A 15,640-nucleotide genomic window follows, 5' to 3' on the forward strand; every position below is an offset into this window, starting at 1 on the left:
GAGAGACAGAGAGACAGAGAGAGAGAGAGAGAGAGAGAGAGAGAGAGAGAGAGGGGAGAGAGAGCGCGAGCGCAAACGCAAACGCAAAAGCGCTAGCAAGAGTGAGAGACTGGAGCTGAGGGAGATTTGGAGACGAAGAGAGGGAAAAGGAGAGGGGGCGGGTAGGGTATGCAAGAGCAAAATACAGTTTTTCTCAACCTAAACTCTCTGTAACAAGATGTACAAAAAAAAATGATTGGATGGTCTTGCTTTTCCTATTTATTGGGATGCCTCAGTGAAAAGCAGAACCCCACAGTATAAAGTCCTATTGTTGATAGCAGGAACACAGTGAGGGGCAGAATCAAAAATTCACACAGTCATGCCATCCCAAGTTTTAAAAAAATCAAGTTCTCTCTCGTACGCTCTTCAGATGTGCAGGAGACGTGAACAACAAACCTTACAACAAAGAGCATAGGAAGAGAGTTTCACGATGGAGTAAAAGAAAATTCTTGCACAGAGCATTATAAGATGCATGTACTCTGCTGGAAAACATGGTTGATGATGAAATGAAGGATATAAAGTCATGAAGGAGAACTGAAAGTGCAGTCATCGTGGTCAACCGTCATATAGAACTGGAAACGTGGCTTGTAAAAAACTGAAAGAAACAAGTTTTCCATTCCCAATAAATGCAGAGAGATCATCAAAATGTCGTAAGTCAACTGAGTGAATTTTTTTGCATAATATTTTAGGTACACACTGAGTGTGGATCACGTACATAATCCATCACATGCCCAATAGTAATATGAGGGGGAGTTAGGAATGTCAGATAACCTGTACTTAAAATGTACATTACCTTGAAGATTTACAGCAAAGATAAAAGATCCACATTCATGGAGACTGTCGTATGAACTAATAAAAAAAATGGAATGTGGGTGTCGGTAGCTAGACTAATAATTACTGTCCCTCCATCATTGTCCTTGAGGTGGTAGCGTTGAGCTGTGTTCTTTAACAATTTCAGCCAGATGTTGGTCCACCCACAGTGCTGCGAGAAAGGGACATCCAGGATTTTGACCCAGTGTCAGTGAGGGAACAGTAATATATCTCCAAGTCAGAACTGCACCTGGCTTGGAGGAAAACATGTAGATTGTGGTCTTTCCACTCATCTGCTGGTCTGGTTTTTCTAGGTGGAACCTGAGTGAGTTGTTGCAATGCTACCACTGCATTCACAGCGGGGGGAGTGAATGTTTAAGGTGACGGATAGAGTGCCAATCAATTAGGCAGCAATGTTCTGGACAGTATTGAACTTACTGACCGTCATTAAAGCTGCACTCATCTAAGCAAGTGGAAAGGATTCCACCACACTCATTGATTGTACATGGTGGACAGGCTCTGGGGAGTCAACTTTTCCAGAACCCCACCAACTGCAAGTAAAGATAGTTAATACACAATGAACACAGGAGATCTCTGGTCATTTTGGTTTCCTGATTTTATTTAAATATCTATTTTTTTTGTTCTGTTCCCTTCCTCAAGGCTCAAGCAACTATAGTCTAAGTCAGTAAGCATCCATCACTCTCCTACATCTTGGCTGATTGGTCACCACGCATTTGTGATCCTTATCCATGACTGTGGCCAGACTGCTTTCACATGTAGCAATCACAAACAAGCCTGAATTTGTCTTGATGTGATCAGATGGACCAACGGACTGAGGAAAGGTGGAGTTTAATTTAGGTAAATGTGAGGCACTGCATTTTGGAAAGGCAAATCAGAGCAGATTATACACTTAGTGGTAAGATGGAGTGCAGGTTCACAGTTCCTTGAAAGTGGAGTTGCAATTAGATAGGATAGTGAAGGCGGCATTTGGTATGCTTTCCTTTATTCGACAGAGCATCGAGTATAGGAATTTGGAGGTCATGTTGCAGTTGTACAGGACACTAGTTAGGCTACTTTTGGAATATTGTCTGTAATTCTGGTCTCCCTCCCATTGGAAGGATGTTGTGAAACTTGAAAGGGTTTAGAAAAGATTTACAAGGATGTTGCCAGGATTGGAGGATTTGAACTATAGGGAGAGGCTGAATAGACTGTGGCTATTTCCCTGGACGTCAGAGACTGAAGGGCGACCTTATAGAGGTTTATAAAATAATGAGTGGCGTGGATAGGGTAATTAGACAAAGCCTTTTCCCTGGGCAGGGGAGCTCAGAATTAGAGGCAATAGGTTTTGGGTGAGAGGGGAAAAATTTACAAGGGTCCTAAGGGGCAACTTTCTCACAGAGGGCAGTGGCTGTATGGAATGAGCTGCCAGAGGAAGTGGTGGAGGCTGGTAAAATTAAAACATTTAAAAGGCATCTGGATGGGTATATGAATAGGAAGGGGTTAGAGGGATATGGTCCAAGTGCTAACAAATGGGACTAGATTAGGTTAGGATATCTGGTCAACATGGATGAGTTTGACCTTAGGGTCTGTTTCCATGTTGTATAGCTGTATGACTCTGATGTCCACAGACAGCAGTAGCTTGCAATGCAACTGATTCAAATCTGCAAGTTTATATTTAGATTCTGAGATTATCTCACTTGTCAGGGATTTTTTTTAACAGACTTTATTCTTCTTGGTTTGCTGATAGTTATCTTCATTAGGAGAAAAATGACATCCACAGAGACTAAGACACATTTTACACATTGCGAATGGAGGAAACTAAGTTGATTGGCTTGCATTCCTCCAATTTTTATTTTGCAAAACCCTGGTGCAACAGCTTCGTGTCCCTACACATCATTATTATACACCTTGAATATGTAGCGTTAAGATTCTTTGTATAGTACTTTCTTCAGTCAATGTGCAGTATTCCAGATTATACTTGATCAAATTTAACTTTAAGTTCCACTGTCCGAATGATTTCCCTTGAAGAATTAATTGACTAATCACTCAGCACAACTTGAGTATGTGCTACAGTTCAAAGGGCATGGAACAATGCCTCAGTTTATTAATTATGCATCTCACCTTCTTTTGGAGCCAGATTGAGGAATTGATCCACCTCATGAGGTTCCAGTTTGATCTTTGGAACAACCTTCGATGTGCACGTTTTAGTCTGAAAGAACACATGAACAGCGTGAAATATTGATCACAAAAAGCACAGTATAAAAGAAACTCTCAGTCTCCAGTGAACAGAAATTCAGACATCGTTAAAGCTATTGGAAAATGTGCATGAAATCATGAAGAAGGCATTTAGTATGGTTTCTTTTATTGGTCAGAGTATTGAGTACAGGAGTTGGGAGGTCATGTTGCCGCTGTACAAGACATGGGTTAGGCCACTGTTGGAACATTGCGTGCAATTCTGGTCTCCTTCCTATCGGAAAGATGTTGTGAAACTTGAAAGGGTTCAGAAACGATTTACAAGGATGTTGCCAGGGGAGGAGGATTTGAGCTATAGGGAGAGTTTGAATAGGCTCGAGCTGTTTTCTCTGGAGAGTCAGAGGCTGAGGGATGACCTTATAGAGGTTTATAAACTCATGAGGGGCATGGATAGGATAAATAGACAAAGTCTTTTCCTTGGGGTGGGGGAATCCAGAACAAGAGGGCATAGGTTTAGGGGAGAGGGGAAAGATATAAAAGAGACCCAAGGGCAACTTTTTCACTCAGAGGCTAGTGGGTGTATGGAATGAGCTGCCAGAGGAAGTGGTAGAGGCTAGTATAATTGCAAGATTTAAAAGGCACCTGGATGGAATATGAATAGGAAGGGTTTGGAGGGATACGGGCCAGGTGCTGGCAGGTGGGTCTAGATTGGGTTGGGATATCTGGTCTGCATGGACGGGTTGGATCGAAGGGTCTGTTTCCGTGCTGTACATCACTATGACTTAATGACTCTCTGACGGAGTGAAGAGGAGATCTCAGTTGAGAAACCTACAAATACCATATAATGCTATAGATTCAGGTACAAGAAAATCAGTTTTTAGCGTACAGGAATATACTTTCTTTGTCTCACTCATGTAAAAGTCAACCTTAGGTTTTCAGGGATCAATCTGCATTGTAATTATTAATTACTTACTGGTGTGACTACACTGTGGCTTTAAGAAGTGTGTTTTATCCCGATTTCTTTCAGAGAGAGATTGGGGGATGGATGCCAAACAATCTATAAGAAGATAAATAACTTGTGTCGCCTAGGGTGTTTTCTAAACAATTTAGAACAATATAAGCAGCCTGAATGAGTGTGGTCAAGCTCCAGCCCATAGAACCAGGATCTTTAGTGTACCTTTCAGCATTTGCTGTTGGAGTCTTGAAGAGGTAGAAGCAATTATTTCCCTCTCTCCGGTACAGCCACAAGCGTAGGGTTCGCTGACTTGTACGGGAGTTGTATAGGTGACAATCTGTTCTGAATTTGCCTTTTGCCAAATGTGTTTATGGGATGTTAGTACGTTGGAACAGTTGATTAGTAATAGTTACTATAGCGATTGCTGTGTTAAGTTTTTCAATAGAGTTAAGTTATTCCAGTTGCTCTCTCTTTTGTTGTATTTTAACTATAGTGTTTGAATAAACTGTGTTTTGTTTAACGTCAAGTAGTTTTGAACAATCAAACTGCATCTGGAACATAACACCTGACAGTTTCCTTTAAAATAAGCAAAGGTTTAGGGTCTAGGCTACCTTCTTAACATATTTTGAGGGAGTCTGGTCTGGTCCAAAACACTGGTAATTAACTTTGTTCATTAATTTTAAAGCAACTTGCGGGAACCTTTAGATTTCCCCCTGCCAATTCCAGTGACAATCTCCTAGACAATCACAAGACTATAGGTACCAAATGCCTTTGAGAAATAACTTAAATTGGAGAAATAAGTGGCGGAATTGCTTAACGAGTGTCATACGCATCAGACTGTGTCCTCAGAGAAGTGGGAAAAAAGATGGTCTTTTGGAATTCTAGCTCAGCTTCAGGTCAGAACCAGCAAAAGATACTCAAAAAGATGTAATCAGAAGACTGAAAGTCACAGCATCTGCGACCTGATCTCATTGATAAATTCCACTGTTCAGTCATACAAAGCTTAGAAAACAAATGTGATTGATTGGCTGAGGGATGAAACATCAATGACCCAGCAAACAAGGCTGTTACCAATGCCAGTGCAAACATGATGGTCTATGAGAAAACAGTTCACAATCATTCCTTGTATGACAGTTGGTATAAACCTAAACCTGTTAGTGATAGTCAAACATAAAAGTCTCCCAAAGAAAATATCAGAAAAGGTGCTGCCAGTCATGATCCTGAGAAAGATGGATGGATGAAGATGATCGTGAGAAATGGACTAAAGACCACGAATGAAGAAAAAGGTTTGCTCATAAGGGGTATGTACGAATCCGACCTTGTCAATTGTGCAGTCTGTGGTGCAAGGTCAACCAACAAAGTGGCAGCAATCCCTGGCAGTCTCAAATGTTATTCAGCCTCTTGACAGTATATATAAATAGGAGATAATTAAGACTACAGATGCTGGAAACTCAGAGTTGGTAACATGTGGAGCTGGAAAAAGCACAGCAGCTCAAGCAGCGTCAGAGGAGTACGGGAGTCAATGTTTCAGGTCGGGTGAAAGGTTCCAACTTGAAATGTCGACTCCCCTGCTCCTCTGATGCTGCGTGGCCTGCTGTGCTTTTTCCGGCAGCACCCTTCATTGACTCTGTGTATATAAAAGGTGTATAAAAGGCAGTATCTAAAAGGATGTGGAAACATTGGATATTGGAAGGCAAGAAAACATTCACTAAAGATGGAAATGGGAGAGCACCATCAAATGTCTTTTTTTTTAAGAAAAGCGATTCATTCATTGGTCATGGGCATCACTGCCCATCCTTAATTGCCCCAGAATGCAATTAAGAGTCAACGACATTGTTGTGGGCCTGGAGTCCCATATAAGTCAGACCAGGTAAGGCTGGCAGTTTCCTTCCCCAAAGGACATTAACAACCTAGATTTAAAAGCAACAATTGTCATCATTAGACATTACACCCCACATTTCTATTGAATTCGAGTTCCACCATTTGATGACGGCAGGGTTGGAATCGGGATTCCCAGCACCTTCCCGGGCCTCTGGATTGATTGTCTAATACGATTAAGGCCACAGGTACATGGATTGAACTAGATCCCAATATTGTTAAAGGATCGCTGTTATAATGTGAAATATCAAATATGTGTTTATTAGAATTAAGGATGGTGTAGAATGGTGATGCTAAAGTTATCTAAAGATGCAACCAATGATAAAGATGAGGAAAATCCATGCGGTGATGTTATATTACCAGGCTAATGGAGTGGATTGTTTAACAATTCAGATAGTGGTCAGAGTGATCTTGAAAGATTTCAATGAGAAATTAATTCATTATGATATTTATATTTTGTTGGGAACACACGAACAAGGAACAAGAATAGGCCACTCGGCCCTTCAAGCCTGATCTGCCATTCAACAAGATCATAGCTGATTGCATTTTAACTTTAATTCTATTTTTCTGCATATCTCTGATAATTTTCCATCCCTTTAGTAATCAAGAATCTGTAGCCACTCCCTTTTTTGGAGGAAGCAAATTCCAAAGGCACTGAACTGTCTGAAAGAAAAGAAATCATTTGTTTTAAATGAGCATCTCCCTATTTTTAAATCTGACCTGTAGTTCTTTATTCTCCCACCACAGGAAATCTCCTTTCTATATCTACCCAGTCAAGTACCCTCAGGATCTTACATGTTTCAATGAAGTCACCTCGGACTCTAATCTTCACAGGATACTGGTCTAGCCTTGTTGCGGAAAGCAATCCACTCATTCCAGATAAATCAAATAAACCTTCACCGTACTGCTTTGAATGCTGGATGTAAGTTAGCTCGCTGAGCTGGAAGATTAGTTTTCAGATGTTTCATCACCATAGTAGGTAACATCATCAGTGAGCTTCCAGTGAAGCACTGATGTTACAGTAGTGTTTGTTACAGTCCTTGAACGGTATTTTGTAAATGAGTTCAATTTTGCTTGTTTTCTGTATAGGATCTTTCAAGTTCATTAGCTGCTGTTTTAGGGGGTTTGTGGGCTACCATGATGCCAAGGAGTCTGAGTAGTCCGACAGTCGTTGGACAAACAGGCAGAAAACTAGCCACCAGGATACATGAACATCAACATCAACTAGGCACAAAACAACATGACCCTCTCTCACTAGTATCCTTACATACAGATGAGGAAGGACACCACTTCGACTGGGACAACACATCCATCCTAGGATAAGCCAAACAGAGACGTGCACGAGAATTCCTAAAGCATGGCATTCCAACCGGAACTCTATCAACAAACACATCGAGTTAGACCCCATCTACCACCCCCTGAGAAAAAGAACAGGAAATGCCATCACCATAGGAAATGACATCACCAACCCAAGGAAACCCAAACATATGAAAAGAAAGTAAGAATCATCAGCAGTGCTTTGTCCAGAGGCTCACTAAAGATGCTAACTAGTATGGTGACGAAGTGTTTGAAAATAAACCTTCCAGCTCAGCGAACAAACCTAAATCCAGAACCTGAGGTACAATCTTCCTCAAAACTCATCAAAATAGTAGTCTTGGACCCACACGTCTCTCCCTGAGACTGTATGTAAATTTCAATCATATTACCAGGATATATTTATCAGGTGTATTCTTTTGTGTTTTTGCTTTTATTTTACTGAATTGAGTAATTTTTTAGGCCCAAATCATACTGTCAATGCCTCAAAAATATGACCCATGTAAAAGTCAGCTCCCTGACATTTGGCCTGAAAAATATTCAGTTTTCACACAAACATTTAAGGAAGTTAGAATTTAGAAACCAAGCAGTACTTGCACATAAATGCTGGCACCGATATGGAGAAGATTTACTAGAATAGTACCTGAGAGAAGGATTTCAATTCTGTGGAGAGAGGGGAGAAGCTGGGCTTGTCATACTGAAAAGTAGAGAAGGTTAAGAGCGATATAATCGAGGTGTTCAAAACTCTGAATAGTATTGAGAGAGTAAATAGGCAGTTAGCTCGGTTGGCTAGATGACTAGTGTGTGGTTCAGAATAACAGACAGCACGGGTTCCATACCTGCCTCCTCACGCTAGTCAGTAGTAAAATCACAGTATTAACCATGGTTCAATGACTCTCAAAATAAGGGAAACATGTTATTTGTAGAAGTGTAGCCTAGCAGGGGATTTTAAAGTTGCATTTCAATTCCAAGAGAAAGCTGAGAGTGGTAATCAGCTTAACTGGAGAAAATTTCGGGTATTCTGAATGTTGATAACATTAGAAGGTTAAACATGAGTTTTTTACAGCACGGAAAGAAGCTCTGATCCCACTGTCTGCAGCAGTCATCAAACTTCCATCCAGTCTAATCCATTTTCCAGCACTTGGCCCATGTCCTTATATCAATAGCATTTCATGTGTTCATTAGTGTTGTAGTTCTTAAATGCTTTGAGGGTTCCCACATCAAAAGTCCTGCTCCTTACCTTCAAACTATACGTGGTTACTGACTTCGCTACCATGTGGAGAAAAGTTATCCCCATTTAGCCTATCTATGCCCCTCAGAACTTTGAGCAAAAAAGGCTGAGGGGTGGATCTGATTGAGATGTGCAAAGGAAAACAACCATAGATTTTGCTGCTCCTTGGATGCTGCCTGAACTGCTGTGCTCTTCCAGCACCACTAATCCAGTATCGACTTTGTAGTCAAACCACTCCAGTCCAGGCCACATCCTGGTGAATCTTTTCTAATACATGACATCCTTCCTCTGGAAACAAACAGAACTGTCCACAGTACTCCAGCTGTGACCTAACTACTCTTATATACAGTTCCATTGCAACCTCAGTGCCTTGCCTAACAAAGACATGTATCCCACATGCCTTCTTATCCAGAGATGGAGTAGTGCCTCAGTGGTAAAGTCACTGAATCAATCCTGAACCAGAGGCTAATGTCTTGGGGACATGGGGTCAAATCCCCCATGGTGAACGGTGAAATTTAGAACCATAGAGATGTACAGCACGCAAACAGATCCTTCAGTCCAACTCGTCCATGCCGACCAGATAACCTAAATAAATCCAGTCCCATTTGCCAGCACTTGGCCCATATCCCTCTAAACCCTTCTTATTCATGTACCCATCCAGATGCCTTTTAAATGTACCAGCCTCCAACACTTCCTCTGGCAGCTCATTCCATAAACACTCCACCCTCTGCATGAAAAAGTTGTCCCTTAGTCCCTTTTAAATTTTTCCCTTCTCACCTTAAATCTGTGCACTGTATTTTCAGACTCGCCCAACCCCAGGGAAAAGATCTTGTCTACTTATCCTATCCATGCCCTTTATGATTTTATAAATCTCTGTAAAGGCACCCCACAGCCTCCAATACTCCAGGGAAAACAGTCCCAGTCTACTCAGCCTCTCCCTATAGCTCAAACCACGCAACATCCTTGTAAATCTTTTCTGAACCCTCTCAAATTTCATAACATCCTTCCTATAGCAGGGAGACCAGAATTGAACACAGTATCCCAAAAATGGCCTAACCAAAGTCCTGTACAGTCACAATATAACCCCCTAACTCCTATACTCAATGCACTCACCTTCTTCACTATCCTACCAGAGACTCCACTTTCAAGTAACTATGAACCTTGCTCTGCAATATTCCCCAGGACCTTACCAATAAGTGTATAAGTCCTGCCCTGATTTGTCTTTCCAAAATGCAGCACCCCACATTTATCCAAATTAAACTCTGTCTGCCACTCCTGGCCCATCTGATCAAAAGTGGCCTACTCGCCTGGACCATTTCCAACACTTACCTCTCCGTCTCAATCTCTGGAAACCGATTCACCCGCCACATCCATTTCAAACCCACTACCTCGACTACACCTGCTCTCACTCACCTTCCTGCAAAAGATGCTATCCCATACTCTCAATGACTCCGCCTCTGCCACATCTGCTTCCAGCATTCTACTCCAGGACATCCCAGATATCCTCCTATTTTAGTTTCCCCTCCTCAGTAATTAAGGATGCCCTCAACCGCATCTGCCCCATTTCCCGCACTTCTACCCTCAAACCCCCTCCCCCCAACAACAATAAGGATAGAGTCCTCTTGGTCGTCACGTACCATCCCACCAACCTTTGAATCCAACACATCATTCGCTGACATTTACGCTGCCTACAATCAGACCTCACCACCAAAAATTTATTTCCTTCCCTAGCTCGTCTGCTTTCCGCAGGGACCGTTCACTCCACGACTCCCTCGCCAACTCTATGCTCCCCGCTAATGTCTCCACCACACCCGGTACCTTTCCCTGCAACCGCTAGACATGCAACACCTGCCCCGACACCTCCCTCCAAGACCCCACGCAATCCTTCCAGATCCGGTAGAGATTCACCTGCACTTTGTCCAAACTGACCTACTGTATCCATTGCTCCTGATGTGATCCCCTCTATATCGGAGAGACTCAGGGACTGATTTGCCGAGCATCTGTGCTCTGCATGATCTCCTGGTTGGAGAAAGTGAGGACTGCAGATGCTGGAGATCAGAGCTGAAAATGTGTTGCTGGAAAAGCACAGCAGGTTAGGCAGCAGAGGAGGAAGAGAGCTTCTTCAAGGAAGGCATGCTTGTAAGAGGATTTGTCCTTGCTGCGCTTTTCCATGATCGCCTGGTTGCCATCCACTCCACCTCCCACTCTTTGGCGACATATCCATCCTTGGCCTCTCCCACTGTCAGAGTGAGGCCAAACATAAACTGAAGGAACACCACCTGATGTTTAACTTGGGGAGCTTACAACCCAATGGCCTCAATATTGACTTAACCAGCTTCAAAATCCCTCCATCCTTAGCCTTATCTCATGTCTAGTCCCACCCTTGTTCCTCGTCTCCCTGTCCTGTCCATCTTCCTACTCACCTATCTGCTCCAACCTTCCCCACTGACCAATCACAATAACCCCCCTATCTGCATCTACCTATCAGCATCCCAACTACTCTATCCCCAGCCCCACCCTCCCCCTCTCTATTTATGTCTGGGCTTCCCTCCCTAGTCCTGATGAAGGGTTTTGGTCTTAAGTGTTGACTTTTTTGCTCCTCGGATGCTGTCTGATCTGCTGTACTTTTCCAGCTTCACATCTATTGACTGGCTTCCAGGAAAAGTTGTCCTTACTGTCTCCTGATCAAGATCCTGCTGTACTCTGAGGCAACCCTCTTTGCATCCACTACTTATTGCAGCACTGATCCTTGGTGCACTCCACTGGTCACAGGCCTCCAGTCTGAAAAGCAACCCTCCTCCACCACCACCCTCAGTCTTCCAGCTTTGAGCCAGTTCTGTATCCAAATGGCTAGTTCTCTCTGTCTTCCATGTGATCTAACCTTGCTAACCAGTCTTCCATGCGGAACCTTGTTGAACGCCTTACTGTATAGATCATGTCCACCACTCTAACCTCATCAATCCTCTTTGTTACTTCTTCAAAAAAACTCAATCAAGTTCGTAAGACATGATTCCCCACGCACCAAGCCATATTGACTATTCTTTAATCAGTCCTCGCCTTTCCAAATACATGTAAATCCTGTTCCTCAGGATTCCCTCCAACAATTTTCCTACCACTGATGTCAGGCTCACCGGTCTATAGTTGCCTGGCTTTTCCTTACCATCCTTCTTAGATAGTGGCAGCATGCTAGGCAACCTCCAGTCTTCCGACACTTCGTCTGTGACTATCGATGATATAAATATCTCAGCAAGGGGCCCAGCAATCACTTCACTAGCTTCCCACAGAGTTCTAGGGTACACCTGATTCAGGTCCTGGGAGTTTATCCAACTTCATGCATTTTAAGATGTCCAGCAACAGCTCCTCTATAACCTGGTCATTTTTTCCAAGATGTCACTATTTATTTCCCCACATTCTCCATCTTCCGTTATTGAAAATCTTCCAAATCAATAAAAAGGCTAAGCTTAAAAAAAAGCACTGTAAACTGTCAATTATTGTAAAACAAAATCTGATTCACTAATGTTATCTAGCGAAGAAAATCTGTCATCCTTACCCAGTCTGGCATTAAAGTGACTCCAGGCCTGCAACAACACAGTTGATGCTTAACCACTTTCTGGGCAATTAGGGATGGCCAATAAATGCTGGACTACCAGTGACACCAACATTTCAAGAATCTATGGAGAAGCAGAGCAAGGCCCCTCTGATCCTCTGTATTTTGTACGGTTCTTCATTCAATGTGCATGTCGTTGTCCTGTCAATGCCCATAACATGTAACACCTCTCTTTTCAGGATTAAATTCCATTTGTCGCCGTTCAGCCCATCTGACTAACCAAATTCTATCTTGTATCATAATTCTTTTCTCCTGCTAATGACCACACAATATTTGTGTCATCTGCAAATGTACTACTCATACGTCCTATATTCATGTCTAGATCATTTATGTACACAACAAAGAACAAGGGACCCAGCACTGAACCCTGTGGTAGGTAACTGGTCACAGGCCTATAGTCAAAAAAAAAAAGCAGCCTGCGGCCACCACCCTCTGCTTCCTGCCACAACGCCAAGTTTGGATTCAAATTTACCAAACTGATCTGGATTCCATGGGGTCTGAGCTTGTTAACAAGTCTGTCATTCGAAACTTGGTAGAAAGCTTGACCGAAGTTCACTTAGACTACAGCAACTGTATCACCCTCATATGTACACTAGGCACCTCCTCAAAAAAGACCAATCAAATTTGTTAGAAATGATCTCCTCTTTAGAAAGCCATGCTGACTATTCTTGGTTAATCTTTGCCTCTCCAATTAGAGATATTCTGTCCTTCGGAATTTTTTTCCATGTTGGGTTCACTGGCCTACAGTTTTCTAATTTATCCCGACCACACTTCTTGAGTAATGAATGGCACATTAGATATCTTCCAGTTCTGTGACACCCCTTCTCTGGCCAAACAGGATTTTAAAATTAATGTCAGAGCCCTACAATCTCCACCCTTGACTCCAAGAGCAGCGTGGTATAGACCTCTTTTCGGCCTTGGAATTTATCCACTTTTAAACCTTCTAAAACTACTAATATCTCCTTTGTCTCTCTGCCAATTTGTTCAAGTCTGTCACAGCTCCCTTCCTGATTTCAAGCCTTTGACAAAGTGAAGTAGCTTCAGAGGAGAATATTTTGGGTGGATGATCCCTTTGCTGGAGTAGAGAGTTAAAATTGGTAGATCAGTCACCATCATAAGATAGAGGATGAGATATAAATCTATAGTTATATATAAAGCAAGTGTGTAGAATGGGAAATATAATCCTGAAGGATAAATGTAATACAACAGGAATGGAAAATAGATGGCTAAATCAGGACTTTGACAGATCAAACCCTCAGAATTTACTTATAGAAGGAAAAAAAACACAGGAAAGTAGTTGGAGCAGCAATGTAAGAGAGAGCATTACACTAATAGAAATTAATATAAGTGCTTTACAGCATAGATTGTACCTTGAGGTCAAGGATAGTTAAATGAAAAGAGGATAATTATTGATTTTAATAGATTTACTAGACAGCTGGAGAGGACAGAAAGATATTACTGTAGACAAGAAAGCTCCGAAAAAGACCTTGAAATGACAGGGATTTCAACTATTTATATCCTACCTGATAAAATAGGAAAGGCAAGAAAGGAATAACTGTTTCTAGAACAATACAAGGTTCCTTCTTTATATGCCACCTCGGTAACTGCTTATTTTCAGCTGGATAAGAAACCCAACCTCCAGCACACCAGCCAATTTCACTGTTGAAGCCTCATTTATGTCTAGGGTGTAGGTTTGATATCCAGATGTTTCATTACCTGGCTAGGTAACATCATCAGTGGCGACCTCAAAGTGAAGCAAAGCTGTTGTCTCCTGCTTCCTCATTTATGTCTCTTGGTTTGACTAGTCCAACACATTCCTGGTTGATCTCTCACATTCTACTCGGTTTAAACTCATGAACACCTTAAACGGAGCTGTTTATGCCCTTGCTTACACCAAGCTCGGTTACCCTTTCAAGTCTGTGCTCAACGACAGACATTAGTGTTTGGTCAAAAAATATCATAACTTTAAAAATGTCTTGTGCCCGTCTCAAATTTTGACACCAGTGAGGAAAAAAGTTGAATGATTCCAGAACCATATTATAATTAGCTTCTGAACAGTAATGTGCTCTCCAGGTTTGGGGGGTGGGGTGACACGACAACCAGGAGTCACCAACTACACTACATGTGAGGGATATCTCCTAAAGAACATAACATTTGTTACAAAGATTTCAACCCTCAAGTGCAGTTCATCTAAAATTATGAGAGAGAGTGACAGCACGAGAGAGAGTGCGACAAAGTGTATGTGCGTGAACGTCTGTGAGGGAGTGGGGGGGGGGGGGCAGGAGGGAAGAGCAACAGTCTTATGACGAGACATTGAATTTGTATTCACTGGAAGTTTAGAAGAGTGAGGAGAGGTTATTGATACATACAAGATTCTAAGAGGACTCGATACTGAAGATGCATATAAACTGCTTCCCCTTGTGGGAGTTTCTCAGACCAGACAACTTAAACTCCAAGTAAGGGGTTGCTCAGTTAAGATATATGAGAAATTTCTTCTCTCACAGGGTAGTAAACCTGTCAAATTCGGAGGGTTGTAGAAGGTTAATTGCTAAGTATATTCAAGACTGAGACAAACGGATCTTTAATCAATAATGGAAATCAAGGGTTACAGCGAAAAGGCAAGCAAATAGAGTAGGGGGTTATCAAATCATTGATGATCTCATTGAATGGCACAACAGACTCAGTAGGGTGAATAGCCTACTGCTGCTTCTACATCTTATGGTCAAAACACAACTTATAATAGATGAGCAATCAACAGTTACTATTCTCGCTGCCTCTCTCATGCAGAGCGCCTTGCTAAAATTAAATGTGATGGTCTCACAGAATCTTTAAATAATTAAACAATGTAAATATTCTGTAAATCAATTTTATGCACTGCCAGCTGAAAAATCTGAAACATCACCAAAATTCAAATATCCTCAGAGAGCACCTTCCAAACCTGTGAAGAATTCATGGGAACACCACTACTTCAAGTTCCTTTCCAAGCCACTCATCTTCCTGACGTCACTGGCTCAAAATCCTGGAATGTTTTCCTACAGGGCACCGTTGTCAACCAATAGCACTTGGAGTTCAACAAAGCAGCTCACCACCAACTTCTGAAGGGCAACTAGGGATGGACAATAAGTTCTGTCCCAGAAAGTGATGCTCATGGGGGAGATACTAAATGAGTATTTTGCATCAGTATTTACTGTGGAAAAGGATATGGAAAACTGTAGGGAAATAGATGGTGACATCTTGCAAAATGTCCAGATTACAGAGGAGGAAGTGCTGGATGCCTTGAAATGGTTAAAGGTGGATAAATCCCCAGGACCTGATCAGGTGTACCCGAGAACTCTGTGGGAAGCTAGAGGAGTGATTGCTGGATCTCTTGCTCAGATATTTGTATCATCGATAGTCACAGGTGAGGTGCTGGAAGACTGGAGGTCGGCAAACGTGGTGCTACTGTTTAAGAAGGGCGGTAAAGACAAGCCAGGGAACTATAGACCAGTGAGCCTGACCTCGGTGGTGGGCAAGTTGTTGGAGGGAATCCTGAGGGACAGGATGTACATGTATTTGGAAAGGCAAGGACTGAATCGAGATAGTCAACATGGCTTTGTGCGTGGGAAAACATGTC

The 15,640-nt window shown here is 42.2% G+C and overlaps 1 protein-coding gene across 2 annotated transcripts in view; it reads right to left on the reverse strand.

Moving 5' to 3' along the window:
• creb3l2 (cAMP responsive element binding protein 3-like 2) overlaps window positions 1–15,640 on the reverse strand; it is a 92,083-nt gene that overhangs the window by 27,723 nt on the left and 48,720 nt on the right. For both annotated transcript variants that reach the window (XM_043708944.1, XM_043708945.1), the window contains one exon: window positions 2,971–3,058. In XM_043708944.1, coding sequence (XP_043564879.1) covers window positions 2,971–3,058 — 88 coding nt within the window. The remainder of the gene's footprint in view (window positions 1–2,970; window positions 3,059–15,640) is intronic.

This window comes from Chiloscyllium plagiosum, chromosome 19 (assembly GCF_004010195.1).
Source record: "Chiloscyllium plagiosum isolate BGI_BamShark_2017 chromosome 19, ASM401019v2, whole genome shotgun sequence".
Taxonomy (NCBI): domain Eukaryota; kingdom Metazoa; phylum Chordata; class Chondrichthyes; order Orectolobiformes; family Hemiscylliidae; genus Chiloscyllium; species Chiloscyllium plagiosum.